Source organism: Cornus florida, unplaced genomic scaffold (assembly GCF_030987335.1).
Source record: "Cornus florida cultivar Cherokee Brave unplaced genomic scaffold, ASM3098733v1 CherokeeBrave_3.0.0_Hap2_Chr05, whole genome shotgun sequence".
NCBI lineage: Eukaryota > Viridiplantae > Streptophyta > Magnoliopsida > Cornales > Cornaceae > Cornus > Cornus florida.
This window is the reverse complement of record NW_026775575.1, coordinates 79,437,521-79,461,675: the sequence shown is the minus strand read 5'-3', so window position 1 is coordinate 79,461,675 and position 24,155 is coordinate 79,437,521. Positions and strand designations below refer to the sequence as shown.

Genomic DNA, 24,155 nt, shown 5'->3' with positions numbered 1-24,155 from the left:
GAAAGAATGACAAAAGAAAAGATTATGATTAATTTCATTAATTTTATTCTATTTATGTGAAAATTTTAATCGAGTTCATTTCGTTACTTAGTTGCATTAATTAAAAGGGTTTTCGGTAGTTATATTGACTTTAATCAATTAAAGGTAAATTGTATAAATTGTGTAAGAGAAGTACAAAAGAGGGATTTTCTTAAAGGAAACAACTTATAATGGATAATGGCAATTATAGCTTGCAATTTTTTGTGATAGTTTATGAACATAGAGTTCATGTGAATGTAACTATGTACATTGATACCTGGGTCAATCGCAAAAAACACTTAACGTATACTATACGTAATATATTTATTTTTTATTTGAAAAAGTGTGTTAATAACCTCTTTATTCTTATAACATTGTGAGAAAATCCTTTTGCCTTTTTACTTTTCTAAAAATATCTAGTAGTGTGTATGCTAATAAAATCATAATATAGGGGTGTTATTTGCACATTTAATCTACTTTTGGCTTTTCTCTCACCTTTATAAAAATAAATAGTAAATAATTTCTCTGTATATATTTCCCTTAACAATGTATTATATCTTTGAGTTCAGAGTTATACATTTCTTAGGATTTAATACCACTCTTATATTAGAAAGTTATAACATATGTATTTCTTTTACGGTCAAATAGAGGGAAAAAAAAAAAAAAAAGCATCTCAAAAAATATATATTTATTATCAAAGTTGTCAGATTAATGGATAGTATATCACATGAAATGGAAACTTCAATTCTTTTGTAATTATAAAAAATATATATTATTCCTAATTAAAGTTTAATATAATTATCATTTCTCATTAAATATGTAATTAAAAAATTAAATTAAAGATACTTATTTGTTATATATATATAATATATACATTTAATTTTTTAAACCTTACAGTTTGCAATAAATTCTCTCTCTCACACACACACACACATATATATAATTCTTTACATAACAAAAAATAGGTATTTGAATTCAAAACAATAATAATTTTTAGGATAAAGGGCAAAAAACACCCCTACATATACTTAGAGTGCGCATCATACTCCTCGTGTGTTTAATGACGCCATTTCACTTCGTGTCTATTTTCGTTATTTCACAAAATATGTATTTTTAAATAATATATAAAATGTGTATATAAGTCACACTCTACTTTAAATGTGTTAGAAAGGACCTATTTACAAAAATTGAAAATTGAAACTTTATGCACCGTAACTATATTCTACACATGACCATTCTTCTGTTGGGATTTAGGCGACTGCCTTATGATTGCTTATATGGTTGAGTTGCCCCTGCCAAGTGCCCAGACCTTATGGTCGAGCAGTTGAATGTGAACCAATGAAATAGCTGAATTTTGATGTTATTATGAAATTATTTCTTGTGTAAGAGATGTACAAAAGAGGCAACTATAGCTTGCAATTTCTTGTGATAGTTTTTGAACATAGAGTGAGTGTATATATGTGTGTGTGTATATATATATATATATATATATATATATATACATTCCGGCCTGGAATGCTATGATGCTAATGATAGTATGTGAGGATTAGGGATGCATATCCGGTGGGCTGGCCCTTGGTTAGGATGATGATTGGTTGCGTGCCTTAAGTGCTAATTATACTGTGCCCTGCCATAGTGCATTACATTACCCACCAAATGGCATGATACAGTAATAAAGCATTAATGTTTTAACTCATAGGCGATGAAACCAACAATACTTGCTTTGTAAGCTCCATATAAATACTGCAAATTTATTAACTCTATGATTATCTTTTCTGGTTTGTCCATACCCTTTTGGCTTTGGTCCTCTTTTCTGGCATCATTCTCCTATTATTCATCATACTTGCCACTCAATGCACACTCTCTTTCCTAAATCCCTATCACGATTCATATGCCCACAACTTTATTTATTTATTTTAAATTACTATTTGATCTAAACCATTTTGATCAAATAGGAATTTCAAAAGAAATTAAATCATGGCAAAAACAAATAAAATTAGTGTCAAAACCACCTTTTAATTCATTATGAATATATAAATTCTACTTTCAAGAGAGCCACTACAAGTCTACAACCCCTGGCCTTATAACACCAATGTTCTGTCAATATATACATATATATGACACTAATGTACATCATAGCTCACACTCTATTACGCAACATTTAATGGGTCCCTTGGTCCTTTGAGTAAATACAGACAATAGAATCATGTTATTCTGGGTGGTGGTGGCAACAAGAGAAAGTCGTATCATTGACCCATTTGGCAGTGGGCCACGCTCAATTTGTATAACCATATATTGTAAAATCCATACCATTTATTGCAATATGTAGGCCCAACTTTTTAATTGTTGCACAAAACTCTGACACATTTACCAGCTAAAATCATCCTATGATCAGTATTTTTACAGTCCAGACGAACTCATGAAGCTGCATAGAAATCATGCCAATCCCCTATTGTTTGAAGATGTCTTGGCACCAAACCGTACTCTTTCGGTCCACGGACAGCTCAATGTGAGCCCGTGTTGAGGCTTCTTCATTTTTTTATTAAGTTAAAGCAACTAATTGATGGAATGATAATTTGAATCTGGACCTTTGACTACAAGCAATACATGCCTAACGAGTGAGCTATTACACCACATCCATCCCGTGATGAGACTTCCCAGAACTCATTTTGAACTTTGTATTGTGTACAGTGCACACAATCCCCTCTAAAACTGCTGTGTGCATTGGTGGTGGTTTATATGCACTTGTGCTGAACGTAATTTATTCCTTATATAAAATTATATATATATATATATATAAAGAGAGAGAAATGAGAAGTAACACAGAAGCACTAGAAGCAAAATTACAAATTCATTGTTTCTAAATTTTAATTTAGTGAGATGAAAAAGCAAGGGAAATTAGATTTGATTAAAAAAAAAACGCTTAATTAGCTGTTCCTCTATACATAGATAAGCACACATTATATGTTTAGGGAAGATGAAACCATGCATTGAAATAAACACCATTTATAAATAAAATTCAAAACCAAAAAGAGAAATTCAACTCCTCCACCTGATCAAAAACAAATTCAAAGTCCTCCATATAATTTAATCAACCAACTACATCAACTTTGGCGGTGCAAGATAGTAACCGGCGGAAGATCAATGACAAGGTGGCACATGACACCTCCTTGGCCCTTCTGAACACCACACACTTCCTTTCATTATTACCACCACCACCACCACCACCACCACGAGACTTTCTCTTTCTTCTTTCAACCACCTTCCTCTTTCTCTCTCTAGTTCTGCCGAACCACTTGGTGGGCTTTTCCGGCACACTCTCTTCCCTCGAGAACGTGTAGCTCCTTAGATAGAATTGCCTGCAAGAGATACTGTCCACCACATTAGGGTGATCACGGCCACTACCACTCCGGCGCCCGTTAGCACTCACTGACCTCAAGAACTCGGCGTCAGATTCCGGCCACTTATAGAGATTGGTGTAGGTGGCTCTGACCGGGACACGGGCGTCCTTGACGCAGCTTGATATGCACGTTGAGGCCATGTTTCCGGCGAGTGGGTCAGGGGGTTGTGAGCTTGGAATGGAATTTAAGGGGAAAAAAATGCAATGACAAAGAGAAATGTTGCGTTTAGAACTCACAGTGTCATGTTGTGGTTTTATGGGTGAAGCGTGCAATCATTTGGCATCATGTGGAAGCACTTTGACATGTCTTTTAAGTCACGTGAGATGCACGTGACAATCAAATTGGAATTTAAAAAACACACTTGGCTTCTATAGGAGTTTCGACAACCTTTATCACTCACACGTGTAAATAATTGTAATTTGTAACATTCAACCACTTACACAATAAATGTGCATAGAAACGAACTGAGAGCAAGTTTCCCATTTACCACTACTTCCTTTCATTTTTCAAAATTGGAATTTAACATTCAAGATACTATTATCAAATGGGTGATGAATCAATGACTTGTAGATTAATTAAATGGTGTGGGGCAATATTGGGATTGAAAAGTTTGTTGTACTTCTAATGTTTAGGAAAAATAGAGTTAAAATATATATATATATATATATATATGGATAAGATTGAACAACAAAAGTAACGCTAAAATCAATTGCATTTGTCTTTATATAGAAAATTAATGCTACATTGGTTGCAGAAAATTGACAAGCCTCAATTCTATGATTTCAATTTTATACGATTTAACATAGTACAAGTGCTTTGCCTATTTTTTAAATTTTTTTTAATATATTGTATATTAATTTTATTAGATAAGGTCCACTAAGGACTCAAACATAAGGTATTTAAGACAATAGTCTAAACTCTCAAAAGGAAAAGAGATCGTACATCTCATTATATATATATATATATTAATTAATTAATTAATTAATTATGTTTCATGTATAAGAACTCAGAGATAAGACAATTAATGCCGTTTATTTTAGCCCCCAACTCATATCACATTATATTAGTTATCTACTCCAACCGGCCAACCCCCAACCAAATAAAAATCCCATCAACCTTAAATTTATATAAGCCCGTATGCGTCCCCCAAATATATTAGCCAACTCAAATACATAAGTATTTAGTTAGCCCAACTTTGGTAGCAATAAAATATCAGCCCTTTTGTAGTATAATATTAGCCCAACCTAATTACATAAAATATTTAGTTAATATAGTTAATTTATTTAAGACCAACCCAATAAAAACCTTGTGCAATATAATAGTTACCCAAGCAGAAATGTTCTTGGGTAAAAAGATTGGACAGAAGGGAGATAACAAGTAACAAGTGATGAAAGAGAAATACATATGGAAGAGATTGTATCATTCCGTCCTTTTATTTGGTTGAATGAAAAAGAAGTAAATGAACACAATTTATTGTGATCCTTAGGAGAGAATTGAATAAAGAGTTTTAATTTAGGATAGTGGTAATTTACTGTGTTTGTAAAATTTAAGATAATACTAATTTAAAATTTCTATAATGCTGCACTTTTTTGCTCTTTCTTCTATCTATATTTGGAGGGATGAAAATTTATAAAGAAAGAATGATGATTAACCCCTTCGATTATCCTTTCTTTTCCGTCTCCTCTCTACCGAAAAGTTCCCATCTCCCCTTCACACATCTTCCTTCCTTTTTACCAAATAAAGTATTATTAGATAGAAATTTATCCACATACACACACACACACATGCACGCACGCATATTGGATGACGAGAAATGATCTCCTACTCACCAGTAAGTGTAAAAAAAGTAATTATAATAAATAAATAAATAACAATCATATTCAACCATCACCATACTTGGTCAAATCGGAGCCTTAGACGAGTTAGATGGTCAAAGCCCCAAAAAAAATCATTTTTTTATATAAATTATAACTTTTCTAAGCAATTTATTTCCTTCAATTAGATTTGATAGTAAGCCTAATTTCTTCTCACTCACTCATGCTCAGAGATTTGAAGTATGGTGAATTTTTAACAATACATAGAACTGTAACTTTAAATTTTTGGTGACAATTTTTTTGAGCAAGAAAACTTTTGGTAAATTCAATAGATGAAAACCCTAGGTCCAGACAATGAAACAACAATAATTTGTCAGAAAGTATTAATTGTGGTACATTTCATATTTTAGTAGATTGGTCTAGAATTCTAGAAGGAGTTGAGAAGTCCAGATATTCCTTGGACTAGATTGATCTAGAATTGTAGATGTGGGGTTTTTGTGTCTTTCAAGTGTGGGTTGGGACCACAGTCCACAAAACGGGCTTCAAATTTCAAATGAGCGTGTGTTGAATTTTCTTAAACGGACTTCTTAGAATAAGCCCAACTCTTAAAAAGACTAATCATTGACCAATTTACAATTATTCCCATCAAAGTTCTAGTTTGAAGTTTCAAGTTGAACCACTATTGTCCATATAAGTCCCATTTTCTATTATCGTCTAGTACACGGGACACATCAAGTCCATTGACTAATAAATAGTGTTAGATGCCAAATTCCAAAATAACATTCGATCATCCACACATTGAGATTTATTATTAATCATTTTTTGGAGGTTTACACAAGAAAAGCGACTATTAATTTGTAACAATGTCAAACATGTACACTGCCGCCCATATAACATGGAGATGACAATATGATAAATCTAAATATATATATATATAGTATTTTCCCTCATTTTATCCATATTATGAGGTATGAAATCATTAATTTGTAGGTTAAACTAGATGTTTGCTGTCGTGTTTTTTTTTTTTTTTTTTTTGAGTAAAAACTAATTTTTATCTTAAAGTCAGATGTTTGTTATTTTTTTTAACTTATATTATTTTTTTAATTAAGGCATAATATATTTTAAAATTGTAACAATGAATCACATATTTAAAAGTATTAAAGGTGTTTATGTCATATATGTGTCTGTAGCCATGTCTAATTAAAAAAAAAAAAATTTTGAAATTTCATAAATAGGAGAAATTAGTACATGATTTGGGACTACAAAAAATTATTATTCGAATTTGGTTTCGAGCCAATGGAAATGTAAACTGTTGTGTCGAAAATATGTAAACATTGATTAATTTTTTCTTTCATATTTAATGGTGAATGACGGTAATTAATAATCTTGGAATACGTTAGCAGATATATAATTTTTATTCAAAATATTATTGTTGACCGTGTTAAAAAATTTTCAGGGAAGGTGTTGCTTCCTAGCAAAGTTGGATCCTCACATTAGTTAATATTTAAAATTTTCATCCCATTCAATTATTTCACGCCTACCATGATCCTTTCCTTGTATGGAATTCCACAGGCCAAGAAAGTAAAAGGTGGTCGCAAATTAAAGTACCAAGAAAAGAATATGCCGTTAACTCTGAAACTTTTTAGACCACTATAACATTTCTTTAATAGCAAGGCAAGCACTTCGAAACTTCGTACCCCAAATTAATTACTAATTATCATGACTTTAGAATTAGATTGAATGTTAAACACATAAGTTCTTCCACATAAGAAACACCAATAGTCATTTGCCACGTCAGCGAAGCAGCCTACCAAAAGTTCGCAATCATGCGATGACCATCGCCTTATTACGTGGCGAAGATCTACTGGCTCTGCTTATGTTGCAGAACGATTTGTTAAATTGCTGTAGCGAGGTCAACAAATAGTTACGATATACTATTCTATAGAGAGAGAATAAAAGGGGGAGGGAAGGTGCGCGGAAGGCACTGTTGGGAATAGCGATTGAAGCGCTCTTGTTGTCGTATAACAAGAGCAAGGATCTGCCTTTCCGATTATTTCTAGAGAGAGAAAACAAAACCCAGCCGCTGAAGACAGTGTGTACGTCAACTCCAGCATTCTGGTAATCCAAACCCTAATAACTGCATTTCATTTCATTTTCGTGCATACAGATATATATATTTATGCACAGTACATGTATCGATTTATGTGTGTATAGAAATGCAAATATATTGAATAATTTATTTGAAAATTTCTTGATTCTTTTAGATCTTTCTATTGTCAGATTTGTTATTAGGGTTAGGGTTTTTATGTATATGAATAATCTGCAGAGATTTATATGTCGTGATTCATCTTTTTCAGGCGAAATTATCTGATTTTTATCGATCGTGTCTTTGCTTGTTTTGAAGATAGTGTTTGGGATTGTTGTTGAGTGTAAATGGGGAAAGGTGGGGAAAATTATGGAAAGAAGGAGACTGTAGGGACTAAGTCATCAACGAACCAAGAAGGCTTTGCCGCGTGGGCGAAAGATGTTTGGGAATGCGAAGAGAAGTTTCAGGTAAAGCGGGACTGCGGATTGTCCGATGATGAAGTTGAGAAGCGGCTGCAGATCTATGGTTTGAACGAGTTGGAGAAGCACGAAGGTCAGTCGATTTTGAGATTGATTTTGGATCAGTTCAATGATACTCTTGTGAGGATTTTACTTGCTGCGGCTGTGATCTCTTTTGTGCTTGCTTGGTATGATGGCGATGAAGGCGGAGAGATGGAGATAACAGCATTTGTTGAGCCTTTGGTTATTTTCTTGATATTGATTGTGAACGCGATTGTTGGGGTTTGGCAAGAGAACAACGCTGAGAAAGCATTGGAGGCTCTTAAAGAAATTCAATCAGAGCAGGCAACTGTGATTCGCAATGGCAAAAAGGTTTCAAATTTGCCTGCAAAAGAACTTGTTCCTGGTGATATTGTTGAGCTTCGGGTTGGGGACAAAGTGCCTGCTGACATGAGGGTTCTGAATTTGATTAGCTCGACCCTTCGGCTTGAGCAGGGGTCATTGACTGGAGAGAGTGAAGCGGTTAGTAAGACGACGAAGCCCGTTCCGGAAGATTCAGAAATACAGGGAAAGAAATGCATGGTGTTTGCAGGAACAACAGTTGTGAATGGAAACTGTATTTCCTTGGTTACTCAGACAGGAATGGATACAGAGATAGGGAAAGTGCATTTGCAGATTCATGAGGCATCACAGAGTGAGGAAGATACGCCATTGAAGAAAAAGTTAAATGAATTTGGAGAGGTTCTCACGATGATTATTGGCGTGATTTGTGCACTGGTTTGGCTTATAAATGTGAAATACTTTTTGACTTGGGAGTATGTAGATGGGTGGCCATCGAACTTTAAGTTCTCATTCGAGAAGTGCACATATTACTTTGAGATTGCTGTTGCATTGGCAGTGGCCGCCATTCCAGAAGGTTTGCCGGCAGTTATTACAACATGCTTGGCACTTGGCACGCGAAAGATGGCTCAAAAGAATGCACTTGTTAGGAAGTTGCCTAGTGTGGAGACCCTTGGTTGTACAACAGTGATTTGTTCTGACAAAACTGGTACTTTAACTACCAATCAGATGGCGGCAGCGAAGCTTGTGGCCATGGGACCCAGGCCAAATATTGTTCGAACCTTCAATGTGGAAGGGACCACATATAGCCCTTTTGATGGAAAAATAAAAGATTGGCCAGTAGGTCAAATGGATGCTAATCTTCAAATGATTGCCAAGATTGCTGCTGTATGCAATGATGCAGGCATCGAACAATCTGGGAATCATTATGTCGCCAGTGGAATGCCTACAGAGGCAGCATTGAAGGTAAGATTATATAATTTTTTGTATTCTGATTCAGGACCCTGTCCTTGTGTTCTATATAGTAATAATAGAAATGCAATCTTTTGGCTTCTTGAGCTGTGACATGATTCAAAGGAGAGACTTTATACTGATTGAATTGTAAAAGTTTAGAGCTCATAATTAGATTTCTGCTCCTTGGACATCAGGAGAGCCAAAATTAAGGTTCATCAGTGTTGGTGGTGATGTCCTCTTATTTTTCTTATCTAGTATTTTCTCCACTATTTTGTCATATGTACAGTATAGTTCTAACATAATTGATCTGGAGTGTGCTACAATGGGGATTCTTTTTTAATTGGAAAATTTGCTGAAGTTAAATGATGTTGAGCTGAAGAAAGTTTCTTCCTTTTTTGTGTTGGTTTGGTTTTTTTAGGTTCTGGTCGAAAAAATGGGACTTCCTGATGGATTGGATTCTGGTGCATCTTCAGGTTATGGTGATGCACTTCGTAAGTCGCAACTATTCCTTATGTCTATGTTGTTTACTCATAATTTTTTGCTTTGATTTTGGCATGTAACATTTTTTTTTTCTTTTTCCGTGCATTTAAGGTTGTTGTCAAACTTGGAATAAACTTGAACGCCGGATTGCCACTCTTGAGTTCGACCGTGATAGGAAATCAATGGGTGTCATTGCGAATTCCAGCTCAGGCAGAAAAACATTGCTTGTGAAGGTGCATCTTTAACTCCTTTCACGCCTTCTCTGAATTTTGTGTGTGTGTGTTTGTGTCTATGTGTAATATATTGTAGGAAGTCACATATTAGAAATATAATCTTTTCATTTTTTAAGATTTCTCCATCCGGTGATCAGTGTTTCTTGTGCAATCAAACAATGTCATGCAGTGGTTCCCTGTCGTTTACTTTATGTTTCCTGTTCCTCCAATAGATTTTGAGGCTTTTGTTCTGGAAATGAATGAGGAAGGGTGTGGATGTTGGGTGCTTGAAGAAGAACTGGACGTAGGAGTTGTGGACCAGGGTATCTCGCTTTGGTTTTTGCAGCTTCTGTATTAATCTGGGAATACACCATTATTTAGCTCTTATATGGGTGTACGAGAATAGTCTTTTTAGATAGTCTGGACCTTTATTGCTGTATAATTGTAAGAACAACAATCTAAGCCTGCAAGTAATATTAAAGAAATAAAGTCACTCCTGTAAGCCTGGAATACATCACCACTTTTTAGATTGTGTTGAAGAAGTATGATCAAATTTAGACATTAGTTTTGTGGTAGTGTGACATTATAGTTAATTATTCTAATTATTGTATTGGTTGTTTTTTGATTTATTTGATTTTTTCTTTCTTTCCTTTTTGAATTTATCCTTGGGTAATTATAGCTTCTTTTTTAATTTTCTTTGCCATTTTGGTTCAACATATATTCACTGTACATAATCAGAGTACATATCAAAATACTGTTCTATCACTCTATTAGTTGGCACTTAAAGTAGGTGTTTGGTTTTATTCTTTATATGATATGCACTTGGTTTCGATTGTCTTCCAGATTGCATTTTATAAAAGCTTCCTTGGAATTGATTGCCTCCATGAAGTCCATGGTACATGAATCGAGTATGTATGTTGGTCTGCGGATTCATGCCTAGGTGTCGGCTTTGTCAAATACCTACCCAAATACAGGGACTTCTAAATATTTATATTATTTGATGTTCTTTTATTTTATTGGAGTGAATATTCTTTTATTGTAACATAGAGTGTTCAATATAGGCATTTGTTTTGAAACATTAATTTAACAAAAAGAACCTAATAAGAGAATTTATGGTCAGTTATTATAATAAATTTGAATCATTGGATATGCTTAATAGGTGCTTGTTCAACTAAATGTGTCAAGACACATTTCTCATTGCCATGTTATAGGAAGGAGTATTTCACGCACTGTTAAGATTCCATATAGCATAGATGAAGTGTGAGTGCTAATCACCTAATTTCTCACATTCACTTCCTCTAAAAGATTCAATCCTGAAATATATAAATGGCCTTATGGGTAATTTTATCAACATCTTTATTTATGAACTCATGAATTGTTTACCTTAATGACTAGATTTGGAGTTTTAATATAATTTGTCCTTCTCTCTATTAACAAAAATTTCGTTGTTTGATGAAAATTCTGTGTGTTCAGGTTAATTTACATCCTGTCAATTCGTTCTATATCTTCCACCAGTTTTGCCTTTTCCTTTCTGGTTTTTAAAGGTAGTCAATACTTATATTTTTGGTTCTACATTATGGCAGGGGGCAGTGGAGAATTTGTTGGAAAGAAGTTCATTTGTCCAATTGTCTGATGGTTCTTTTGTAGAACTGGAACAAACATCAAGGGAGGCTATCTTACTAAGCCTTAAAGAGATGTCCTCAAGTGCATTACGTTGCTTAGGTTTTGCATACAAGTTGGACCTTCCTGAGTTTGCCACATACAATGGCGATGAAGAACATCCTGCTCATAATCTTCTATTGAATCCATCTAACTATTCTTCAATTGAGAGTGAACTCATATTTGTTGGCTTGGCTGGGCTAAGGGTAAGTTGGAACCTTGCATTTTATTGTTCATGACATTGTCCTCATTCAATTAGTTTCGCTGCTTCATATGAAAATTAAGAATATTCCATAAAAGTGTATAACTTTGTTGCGTATTGTCAAAGGACCCTCCTCGGAAGGAGGTTCGCCAAGCAATTGAGGATTGCAGAGCAGCTGGCATTCGAGTTATGGTTATTACAGGAGATAACAAGAATACAGCTGAAGCTATTTGTCGTGAAATAGGCGTATTTGGGTCACACGAGGACATCACAACAAAAAGCTTGACAGGAAGACAGTTTATGGATCACCATAACCAAAAAGATCATTTAAATCAAGATGGAGGGTTACTTTTCTCTAGAGCTGAACCAAGGCATAAACAAGAGATAGTGAGGTTGCTTAAAGAAGAAGGTGAAGTGGTTGCAATGACCGGCGATGGAGTAAATGATGCACCTGCCTTGAAATTGGCTGATATTGGAATTGCAATGGGCATTGCTGGCACTGAGGTACTTCTTTCCCTTTCGGTTTTTTGTTGTGGACTTCCATCTTGATATAAAGATGGTGTATAGAGTTTATACCATTAAAACAAAATGAATGATCTACTCTTTATGTTTGTTTTTATTGGTTGTTATCGTAGAAAATTTCTATTTACCATATCGTCATACTACTAGACTTTGTTTATTGTGAAGAACTTTCCAGCTTAGCTGCATTTGACACGCCAATTTGGTGCATGACTGCATTCCCATCGTTTTGCCCTTTTATGTGTTCTGTATCACCTTTATTAGAATCATCATTGCATAAGCACTAAGCCTGTTTGCTAATCTTGGTGTATTCATATATGTGAAAGTTTTAAAATCTCAGAGGCGTTAGCTTTTTGTGTTCGTTCAATGCGGGGTATATTCTTAAATCTTGTTCTGCCATTATACTGTGTGGGTTGATAATTTTTGCCCAAGTCACAATTCAAGAGGTCTTTTCTCACTATTAAAAACCGACACTGCTTCCTGAACTTGAACTTTATTACTTGCCCCCATGGGGACTTGAAGCCTCCACAAGGCTACAGCCTTTGGTGGTGTACCCATGGTTATTTTTTTTAGCCCTTCTCTTACCATCTAAAAATCCTCACCTTGAACTGCATATCTGTCTCTTGCATTATATTGACAAAAGGAAGGTAATGGAGGTTGAAATGTTTATCTTAATGAAACAAAAATGGCTCCCCCTTTGTTTGGTGGAGCTAGAGGGAAAGAAAAGGAAAGGAACGATGAAATGGTGTTACTTAATTTTTAACTATGTTCTACATGTTAAGGCAATGGTGTGTTGTAATAAGGGCAAAAATTTATTTGAAGGGTAAAAAAATATAATGGAAAGTTGCTTTCTTCCCCTCGTGCTTCCTGTCCACTTTTGGATGGAAAACAAATGGTGGACCCAGAGGGAAGCTATTCTCCTCCTTTAGGGTTAGGGTTTAGGTCTCCTTTCCCTTTCCCCTTCTTACCAATTAATGAAGATCACTCCATCCCGCTCCCTTCTCCTCCTTCTTTCCATTTTCCTTCCTTGCTAAAGGAGCTCTCAGTGCATTTTGCCCTTATATTACAAATGGTTCATAAAAACCTCACTTCATCCGCTCTTTTTTCATCCCCCTTTTCTTTCTCTCACTCTTCCGACTTACTGAAACAGAGCAGTAGGTGTATTTTCTTATTTTTTTCTTATTGTCTTGTCACTTATTTTATTGTGTGCTCATGTTCCAGGTTGCGAAGGAAGCTTCTGATATGGTTTTAGCAGATGATAATTTTAGCACGATTGTTGCTGCTGTGGGTGAAGGCAGATCCATTTATAACAATATGAAGGCATTTATCAGGTCAGTTTATCTTCCTTCTCTATATTTTCTGCTTTTAGCAGTAGGGTTGATGGTGGTAATTCAAATTTGCTGTCCGTATCTCTTCATTCTCTCTGTTTGCGACTCTGCAGTGGGGGCTTGATTGTTAGTATTTGTTCTTATTTTGGTTTATTAAACCACAAGCTGCGGATTGTGTTTTTTACAAAAACATGGATACTAATTACAACAGAGATTTTTTAATATTTTATTTCAAGAAAGGAAGAAGCAAGTCTGGATGAGTATGAGATGGATGTGCGGCAAGACAAGAAATGATAGAATTAGAAATGAACACAATTGTGAGATGGTTGTAGTAACACCAATTGGAGATAAAATGAGAGAAAATCGGTTCAAGACTCTTTGAGAGTTTTTTTTTTTTTTTTTTTTTTTCTAACTGTAATTTAAGGAAATATTTCAAAGGGGGAAAGAAGTTAAGATCCATGCATTCAAGAGCAATACAAAGTGGCACTTGACAAGGAAAATAAAATTCTACAAAATTTGAAGATGGAACTGTTGAAGTGCACAAAAATTAGAGTCCCACATAACAAGATCAAACAATTGGCTGACCTGGGATTAAGATAAGGATGATGATGATGATAGCAAGATCAAACAATGATACATGTCTACTTAAAGAGTTAAGGATTCTCGAATACTATTCCGCCATGCTTCTTTTAACAAACCAAGAAAATACAAGTGGAGCTATGTACCCAACAAGTTGATGACACCCAGGCGCTGACTCATCTACTAACTTTTATAAAAGGATCAGCCAAAAGACATTCATGTGACCAAAACTACCTTGCATGGGAATTAAGATAGCATACCACTTGTTGGCCTAAAATACAAGGTAGTTCACTCTAGAATCTCTTATAAATATACAACATGTATTATTGGAATATGCCGTTCTATATTAGCTAGATTATGCAATTCAAAAGTCAGTGAGGAGCTATACTCCTGGCAAGGAAAGCTACCTGAAGTGAAAAGACCGCCAACCTTAAAACTAACTGCTGTAGACTTGTAGTCCACTTAAGAAAGAGTAAAACTTAACGAAGGAAATATTTAGAAGTTCGTTTCATTTCAATGTGAGATCCACTTGGGATTTCGTGGAGTCGTGTTTTAGGTCGTGTTGGGTGTTATCCTAGGAAGCACGGACACTCCAAAATGGGCGAAGAATCCGTGTCCGACACGCCAAAAAACGTGTCTGGAATTTTTTATTTTTTTTTAATTTTCGGACACGGCTCGAACACGGCATGGACAATCCGCGGACACGGCATGGACACTTCTGGAATTTTTTTTTTTTTTTTGTGAATGCTGATATGTTCTTTATTTTGTTTTGTGCTACCCTTTTGGTATTGTAAATGGTAAAAGTCCTAGGTCAAATGATGGATGGGAATGGATGATAGTACACTGACTTGTTTTTGTATCTTTTTTGGGGACTAGCCTTTAGGTTTTTGTGAATGTTAAGTGCTAACAGTAAAGTCATGAATGTTAATAGTCCTTTCTGTCTATGCTTTGGTATTTGGAGTAAAGTTGCAATGATGATTAAATGATACTAGTTATTATTCTAATGTCTTATTTTCTATTTGGTTTTATAATTCTGCAACATTGTTCTTTTATAGTTTATTAGTTATGAGATATGATTTGTGTTTTTTTTTCATTATGAGGTTGATGAAAAATAGTAACACTCAGTAATTTTTAAAGTACTACATCATATATATATATATATATATATATATATATATATATATACACTATTCGCCGTGTCCGTGTCCTAATTTTTTTGGATTTGCCGTGTCTCCGTGTCGGTGTCGTGTCGTATCCGTGTCCCGTATCCGTGTCCGTGCTTCTTAGGTGTTATCTAATGCTTTTTTTTAGTCTAGTTTACCACCTTTTTTTTTTCATTTTATTTATGTTATGTTCAGTTTTAGGAGTCAGATATTTTGGTAACATAAGTTTTGCTGGTCATAGGATGCATTTGGCTCTGTGGGGTCAACTCATGTTATTGGGAAAGGGACGAGTCCTGCGGCCTTTTTAATCCATGTACTCTTATTAAGTTGAGACTTGAGATCAGTTTTTAGTTTCAGAAATTTTGTAGTTTTCTTGGGATTATGTGGTGGTAATTCTAACCATAGGCGTGATGTCTTTGGGAATCCAAGTATCGTTCGTCTATTTCTCTTATCATTCTTTCTTTATATTTACTATACTTCTAGACCTGCAATTAGACATCAATAAATGGAATTTCTAGCCCTAATATCCTACTTCAACTAGCCCTATCCTTCTTTTATAAATTAACCCTATCAGCCAAAGGAAACCGCGAAGACCAACAGTATTGTTCACTCGTTACAGTTTGCAGCGGACAGCCCCTATGATCTTTACATTTTCGATAAACTCTGCCCATCCAAGCCTAATAATCTGCAACCCTTCAACTTATTGTAACCAAATAACAATCTCCAAAACCTTACCAATCTCAACCCTTCCTCTCAGTAAATCCTACAACCCTTCTTTGTCATAATAAACACTAGATTTACAATTTTCCTTTATGCGGTCACCATGAAATCAATTGTACGAAGACCTATTATTACTTTAACAATGCCCCCTCATTCGAACTTTAGTGTCACAGCTATTAGAAAGGTATTCATTCCCCAACATTTGTGCTTCATCATTAGCTTCCCAAAGTTATTTATGGGAACTTAATGCTAAGTCTCCCTTCAAGGCAACAAATTCTGTGTGATTCATTCAAAAAAAATTTCCTGGAAATGTAAAACTGACTAGCATAGGACAACTGTGGTCAGTAACCCCACACTTCCCGTCACACTTGATTTACCAGCAGCGCATTGTGATCCTGGACAATTCGTAGATCTGGGAGCTGGGGTTTCAAATCATCATCCTGACACCACTCATGCCGTGAGAATTCTAGTCCAGTGTCCATGCTCAAGGAACATAACTTATTGAAAATCTCTTGTTTTTCTCCATGTGGTAATCCCGTACGATCCACTTCTTTACGATGCCATTCTTGACCCTTATTCCTAGAATTTCATATCAAGAGCTTCATCCACAACTTCCTTTTCTACCACTTCCACAGTGACTATTTTGCTATATGTGGCTCTGGTCTTGGAATCAACAGATAGATTCCAAAACCTCCAATGTTCTCCAAAGTGCAAATCACCTTCCATCCCACCAGATCATCTTTATACTATAAAATCTAGCCGATATGGTTTTATATATTCTCAGAACATTGGTTAGCTTTAAAATATTTTCAGTTCATAAATTCTAGAATATTCAATAGTAATCAATGGATAAAATCTCTAGATAATTTGACATGCTACCATCTTTAATGCCTGCATGATTGGACTTGGTAGAAAATCGTACTTACATTTTTGTTGACATTATTTAAAGCACACACCAAAGTTGTTCCCAAACTTTGCTAGTCTCCAAGCTGTTGTACATGGAAATTGATGATCATAGTGTGAGGGTCCCATATCTAGTCTGAACATCTCTCTTTTTGATCGGTTTCTTTCTAAAGAGAAAATCTGAAGGGGATGGGAAAAAGTTGAGTTCGTCCTGTTTATTCTGCAGGAGCAGGTAGCTTTTCTTGACTTCTGATGACTTTGCTTGCATTTAATTGCTGCCTCTTTAGGATATTTTTTATTCAACTTTCTCAATTTTTAAAATGCTCATATGGCTTGAATGAGTAGATGGATGTCTTTGTAAGTTTATGTCTATGGTGTGCTAAATCCTTATTTCCTTTTTGCTTGGTTATAATAGGTTGTTCAACATGCAGTATGGATGTCCTTGCGTGTAAAGTTTTTATTGTATTTTATTTTTGTTTATTTTTAGATGTTAACCATTTGCAGATGTGCTATTACTGTAGTCATGGTTTCACATATTTGCTGCGTTACTTGATATGTCTTGGCACACTTCCTTTGGCTGAGAAATTGATATTAATTTCGAGTGTTTTTATGTTAGGATTTGTTGTGCTCCAACAATAAAAACAATTTGATATTGATTATTATGCTTAAAAAAAATAAAAAATCGGTGGTTTGTAGGACCATATAACCCCTCGGCTCTGATTTGTCAAAGTACTCACGCTGACTTAGAACTGGAAGGGGGGTGAATATGTTTTTTACGAGTATTAATTTGCAACGAACTTTTGAATTATCATTGGTCTTTGTTTGAAAGTTTTGTTCGTCAGTTTTGATGAATAAAATTTAAATTATAGTTTATACGTTTTCTTTTTCTATTCTGTTTTACATCCATCAGATTCACAATCATGCATGAATAAAAAATATAGTAGAGTAGAGACCAATAGATTTTTGCGTGGAGAACTCAATCGGGAAAAAATCACGGAACTTAGTCTAGACATGCACAGTCCACTATACGAGAAAGAAGTTACAATTAGGTTGACAATTCATAAACTCTAGAGCTGCTAGTTGCCACTTGACACAACCTGTTACGAACTTGGCACTCAAAGTCTTTAGGTTGTCCATCCGTTCATTAGCAGACTTCGCTGCTCACAAATACGCTTCTCTAGTGATTGTCCACCTTCTGCTCGAAACTGTGATTGGTAACCGATTTCGGTAGGATTGTGGAATTTGTCATTGACGATCACTTGATCACATATGGTGGTATCAATGAAATTCTAGATTGTGTGATTGGGAATTCTACTCTCGCAAGGATTTTCTCTCTCTAGGTGATTAGAGACTTCAAAATCATACCTAGATGGACTAACCCATATTTATAGCCAATATATGTACTCCACACGTTTTATTTAGTAGAATCCCTGTAAATCTGTGTTTTGAGTGGATTTCCAAAAATGTATGTCTGTCACGTTCGATCAATCAGTCGACCTATCGATAAATTTTATTAGGAACTACTTCGACAATCGATCGCCCATTCAATCAATCCTCTCGGGAAATTGCTAGGTCAATCAACCAACCATTCGATTGATGCCTTCTGCAGTTCAATGATAACGCAGCTATGAAAATTGGTAAAAACCTCCAACTTTGAGAAGCCATTTTTCAAACACATATTTAGGATAAAATTGTGAGCCTCACCAAGATCAAACTATGTCAATTTAGGTATTTCTAAAGCCAATTGCCAAGATATGCGATTGAGAAGGCTGATTTATTGCCTTGGTTCTTCACAATTTTAGGTCTCCCTTGTCTTCAGCAATTGTATGGAACAACTCAAGACACATTTGACATGTTATAACTCATGTTGAGTAGGAAATTGCCAACACGACTTGAATTATTGGGAGTGTAGTTACCAACTGAAATTTTACCTTTTTGTCACCCCAGCCCTGCACTTAGTAGTAGTGTTCAGAAAGACGGAACAATACTACAACAATACTACAACAATAAACAAGTTGGTGGATTGTTTAGAATATGATGGATTGTTTTTTGGTTGAGGATTTGTTGTGCTCCAAGTTGCAATGATGAACAAGATGATTTATTGATATTAATATACTTACTATATTTTTTTGTAGTGTTTATCATGAATTTTTGAGTTTGTATGATGTTGAGGCTAGTGATTTAATGTCTAGAACAACATTGCACACATAAAAAAATAAAATAAAATAAAAAAACATTACCAAAACTACAACACTGATGGTATTTTTTCCCTCTCTATTATTACAGGTACATGATTTCGTCAAATATTGGCGAGGTTGCCTGTATATTTCTGACTGCCGCTTTAGGTATTCCAGAAGGCCTGATTCCTGTTCAGCTTTTGTGGGTCAATCTTGTTACTGATGGACCCCCAGCAACAGCTTTGGGATTCAATCCACCAGACAAGGATATAATGAAGAAACCCCCTCGAAGAAGTGACGACTCTTTGATCACTGCTTGGATTTTATTCCGCTATCTGGTATTCTAACAATTAACTCTCTCTCCTTGTAAAAGATGGCATCCTTGGATACCTGAATTAAGTTGTATAATTTTCTGTTTTCTTTTTGTTTTCCTTCCAATTTTGCTGCAGGTGATTGGACTGTATGTTGGGGTAGCAACTGTGGGAATCTTCATCATTTGGTACACGCAAAACTCTTTCCTTGGCATTGACCTAAGTGGAGATGGTCACACCCTTGTCACTTATTCCCAGCTTTCCAATTGGGCTCAGTGCCGTTCTTGGGAGGGTTTCTCAGTTTCACCTTTCACAGCGGGATCTAAAACTTACACTTTTAATGAGGATCCATGTGACTACTTCCAGACGGGCAAGATAAAAGCAATGACCCTCTCCCTCTCTGTATTGGTTGCCATCGAGATGTTCAATTCTCTTAATGCTCTCTCTGAAGATGGTAGCCTCGTGTCAATGCCCCCATGGGTCAACCCTTGGCTCCTTTTGGCTATGTCTATCTCGTTTGGCTTGCATTTCTTGATCCTTTATGTGCCTGTCCTAGCTCAAGTATTCGGCATTGTTCCTCTTAGCCTAAATGAATGGCTCTTGGTGTTGGCTGTAGCTTTGCCCGTGATATTAATTGATGAGATTCTCAAGTTGGTGGGTCGATGTACAAGAGGATTGCAGACACCTGCTGCAAGAAAACCTTCCAAACGCAAGACAGAGTGAGGATTAAATTGAAGGATTGACGTTGGAGAAGCTTGCTATTCATAAAGCCCTTGTGGTTTGAGTTGACGGTAACTCCCTCCCGGTCCTCCCTTTAATCCTCCTGAAAACAAAGTAAGGGTTGGTTCGGACCTCAAAAATCTAATTGGATTGATTACTTTAGAGAGATCTGTAATACTTCTATGCTAGGAATCGCAAGACATAATGGTTCTTTTTTTTACCTTGTGGTCTTCCTCGTAATTTTTGGCAGATCCATTTTATGTTAGTGCGGAATTGGGACACTGGAATGTTATTCAGTTGTCAGTTAACGGCATTGTTGGATTTTGTGATTTAATTTCCCGGAAACAAGGCTCCCAAACTGAAAATTTAAGACCAACGTTTTAGAAGGTTACCAGTTTAGCAGAGTGAAATATTGTGAAAATGACTTGTTAGTTTTTTATATGGTAAATAGAGCTTTGAGTTCTTACAGGTTTCAGGTACCTGTGTTTTGGGTCGATCGATAGGGTATTGGAAAATTGTTGCTGTAGGCAAATTTGGCGGTGATTATCCCAAGTTTTTCAAAAATTGATCTGAGATTATTTGCTTTATTTTTCAAAAATGACAAAGCAGTTTCTGATTTTCATTGGACAAACAAAACACTCAATTGAGAATACAAGATAATGAATTTACATGATTTACTTTTTTGATTTAGTCTTAAACTGCCACTTTTAGAATTATATCCATTGGTCGGTGTGGAGAAAAAAAAAAATCGCTTTTTTTTCTTCTTTTTTCATTTCCTTGAGATCTTTATGTTTGCAATGTTTGGTACAGTGTAAGAGAAATAAAAATTGAAAGAAAAGATTGAAAAAAAAAAAAAAAAAAAAAAGATGGTGTGGTTCATCAAAGATTATATATATATATAAATGAAAACTAAACTACTTTAATACGGTAAGAACAAATTTAGTATTAAAATAGTTTAATGTTTAATATTTCTGCTCATTTTTAAGTAGATAACAAAACTAAATAATAAAACTTTAATATTTCCCTTGAAATCCTTCCACTTCTTTTCTTTTCCTTTCAATTTTTTTTGTAATAAACACAAAATATATAAGGTCAAGTTCAGAAAACACCTCTATGCTTTATATGGTGCATATTGCACCTTTAAGATGCAAAAAAACACCTCACTGTGATATTTGTGGTCTTACACATTTATGACTAAAATGCCCTTAGCTACACATTTAATAATATAAATAAAAAAAATTAATGTTTTGTGAAATGACTAAAAAGGTAGCTAAAGACTAATATTTTGAGAGTTGCAAAGGACCCTGTTGACGGAGGTTTCATCTTCGGTGTGGCCGCCCCTGCCTTGGTTGACTTTCCCAGCATATTTCTTGGTGCTGGGATCCTAGAATGGAATTAAGTGTTATCGTTTCTTCCTTCGTCAGTTGTGCGCCGTGCTCTGGAGGATGTTGGGAGTTAGGTTTTGGTGGTTGGTTGTTTTGTTGCCAAAAAAAAAAAAAAAAAACCAGCAGAACAGAGGACCGATGAAATATTCTTTTGTTGGTCAAAAACGTCACAAACACAAACCCATCTTTAGAATTATCACTAGTAACGTGGATATTAGTTTTTCTTTTTCAACAACCTCCAATAACTTTATAAAATCAATTAATTTTAATTCTAGACACATTCATATACACAAAACAATCTCTTCTCTTCCCAAAATTTGTCTGGCCATTTTTCAATTCTCTATTTTCCTCGAAAATCTGGAACATTGCAACATACTTACTGGATTTTCTTTAATTTGGAAGTTAAGAATGAATTAGTTACTTACTGGGTTTTCTTTAATCTCGGTTTTTTGGGGAAGAAGATGAAGCTGCACATGTGGGTGCAACCTTACGCGCATTGACGGTGCGTGGGGGAGCGTGAAACCCTTTCCGGTGGTGGGGAGGGGCTGAAAACTCAAGAATTGGCAGCCGGCGCTCAGAGATGGGTTGTTGGATGCCGACGTTTTCAATTCCATTGTATTTGCTTGATTACTCCATAATCACCACCACTACCATCGCCATAATTTGGCCCACCAATACCTACCCAAAATTTTTGATAGTTGAGTCCCAAAATTCGCAATCGGCCTGTGACACCAAGGAGGAGGACGGAGGCAGTGGTTATGCAACCGACGACCGCGATTTGGGTGGATGTCAACAAAGAAGATGGAAAACAAAAAGACTGACCATGGATAACTGGGGCAAATTATCCGTTTGGCTTTAGTAGCTTGGGTTTGGTTCCAAGTAAATTCGTGAGAGCTTCAATCTTGGAACAGTTTCATGGAGCTTTGAAACCCAGTTCATCACCGGTGCATCAAGACCTGTTATGGTCGCCGACAGTAATGAAGAAGGCTTCAATCTCACGAATTGGCATTGCCTGGTAGTTACGGTTTTGGGGTGAAGAGGAAGATTTGGTGGGGACATTTTTGAAAGAATAAAAACGTAAAATAAGCGTTATTAATTGAGGATGTTTTCGTACAAATCAAAAAAAAAATAAGTGTTTTTTGCATTCTTTTAAATAAAAAATAAAAATGTTATGAAAAGTATACTTCTTTTTGCACTTACCCCAAATATATATATATATACCTCTATTTTTTTTTTTTTTTCTTCCATTTCTTTCCAATTAAACTGGGTCTAAATTCAAAATTCATCTCCAATTGTAACTTAACTTGGTCATTACATCAGAAAGCAGAAGGGAAGTCCTCCACCATGACCCAAACTAACAAAACGAAATGCGATTAAGCACAAAACAGAATATGAATAAAAAAACAAAAATCAAAGCAAAATAGAAGTGACAGAAAAGCAAATCCTTCATATATTGAATTTCAAAGCTAGACTTCTAAGTTCTAACAACTTATACGAAGAAGAAAACAAGAGAACTACTACAACAGAACCCAGAAATTACATGTACAGAGCTGCAAAACCAACCCCTAAACCCAAATAACAAAACATCGATCAGACTCAACCCTAACCACCAAACCCATAAAGAGTCCTCCCCTGCCTCTTCAGAGCATAAACAACATCCATGGCTGTCACAGTCTTCCGGCGAGCGTGCTCAGTGTAGGTCACAGCATCACGAATCACATTTTCCAAGAAGATCTTGAGCACACCACGAGTCTCCTCGTAGATCAGACCGCTGATACGCTTCACACCTCCTCTGCGAGCCAACCTCCGGATCGCCGGCTTCGTGATTCCCTGAATGTTGTCCCGGAGGACCTTACGGTGTCGTTTCGCTCCTCCCTTTCCCAATCCTTTGCCTCCTTTTCCGCGTCCCGACATTTTCAATTTAGGGTAAAGTTTTCTCACCTTCTGTAAAAACAATTTAGATGCTAAGAAGATGAAAATGGAGAAATTATTTATAGTGTGATTGGAGCTTGGTTGATTAGGGTTCGATCCTCCACTTTTGGTTATGGGAATAGTTTAAGCCGTTGATGAATTCTTACCAACGGTGGAGATGACGCTCTGAAACCACACGGATCGATGACGTGGTAAGTTTCAAATCCCATTTTGTTTTAGTTCCATCTGATGATATTTATTTGAAAATGAGCGGGAAGGCAAAAAACATTTAGCTGACCCAGACCTAATAACCCAACATTTTAATTACTGGGTTGGGGCTTTAGACAAATATGTTGGGCTGACCTCTATAATCGTATCTGATCTTATTTGGGTTCAAGTTTTCCTGGAATATATATATATACACACACACACACATACACTACTGTAATTAACAATTTAACATTCAGTCACCACAAAAGTATATCACTTTATATCAGTATATCAATATGTATATATATATATATGTATATATATATATATATATAATTTTAAATTTACATAGTATTCAAGTCATTTTAACTTTTTTTTTTTGTAAGTTAATACATAGTCAAAAGGATAATAATATCATTTTACAAGTATAAAGTGGTATGACACATATGAAAAGTAACTTTTGGAATATAAGTGAAAATTTGAGTAAACATTTGTAATATGAGTAATAATAATTTTCGAAAAATATTTCAATATGATATTTGGTCAAATCTAATGGAGTGTCAATGAAATTAACCCTAATATATATATACACACACACACTTGTGT

At 35.4% G+C, this 24,155-nt stretch overlaps 3 protein-coding genes across 4 annotated transcripts; 1 reads left to right on the top strand and 2 right to left on the bottom strand.

The window, feature by feature from the left end:
• Positions 1-2,860: 2,860 nt before the first annotated feature.
• On the bottom strand, positions 2,861-3,635 carry LOC132310253 (uncharacterized). The gene has a single exon (XM_059808446.1). The coding sequence runs from the start codon at positions 3,557-3,559 to the stop codon at positions 3,110-3,112; it is 450 nt and encodes a 149-aa protein (XP_059664429.1). The 5' UTR covers positions 3,560-3,635; the 3' UTR covers positions 2,861-3,109.
• Positions 3,636-7,162: 3,527 nt separating this feature from the next.
• Positions 7,163-20,377, top strand: LOC132307038 (calcium-transporting ATPase 1, endoplasmic reticulum-type-like). 2 transcript variants are annotated; one of them, XM_059804692.1, is made up of 9 exons: positions 7,163-7,351; positions 7,638-9,082; positions 9,489-9,561; positions 9,662-9,783; positions 11,346-11,627; positions 11,750-12,127; positions 13,364-13,473; positions 19,122-19,350; positions 19,462-20,377. In XM_059804692.1, the coding sequence occupies exons 2-9, from the start codon at positions 7,667-7,669 to the stop codon at positions 20,044-20,046; spliced, it is 3,195 nt and encodes a 1,064-aa protein (XP_059660675.1). In that variant the 5' UTR covers positions 7,163-7,351; positions 7,638-7,666; the 3' UTR covers positions 20,047-20,377. The 2 variants fall into 2 exon arrangements, with proteins under 2 accessions (XP_059660675.1, XP_059660674.1); XM_059804691.1 differs by having other exon boundaries at positions 7,591-9,082.
• A 2,478-nt stretch (positions 20,378-22,855) lies between these two features.
• LOC132307039 (histone H4) lies at positions 22,856-23,403 on the bottom strand. The gene has a single exon (XM_059804693.1). It carries the CDS (start codon positions 23,340-23,342, stop codon positions 23,031-23,033), a length of 312 nt encoding a protein of 103 aa, XP_059660676.1. The 5' UTR covers positions 23,343-23,403; the 3' UTR covers positions 22,856-23,030.
• Between the last annotated feature and the right edge of the window lie 752 nt (positions 23,404-24,155).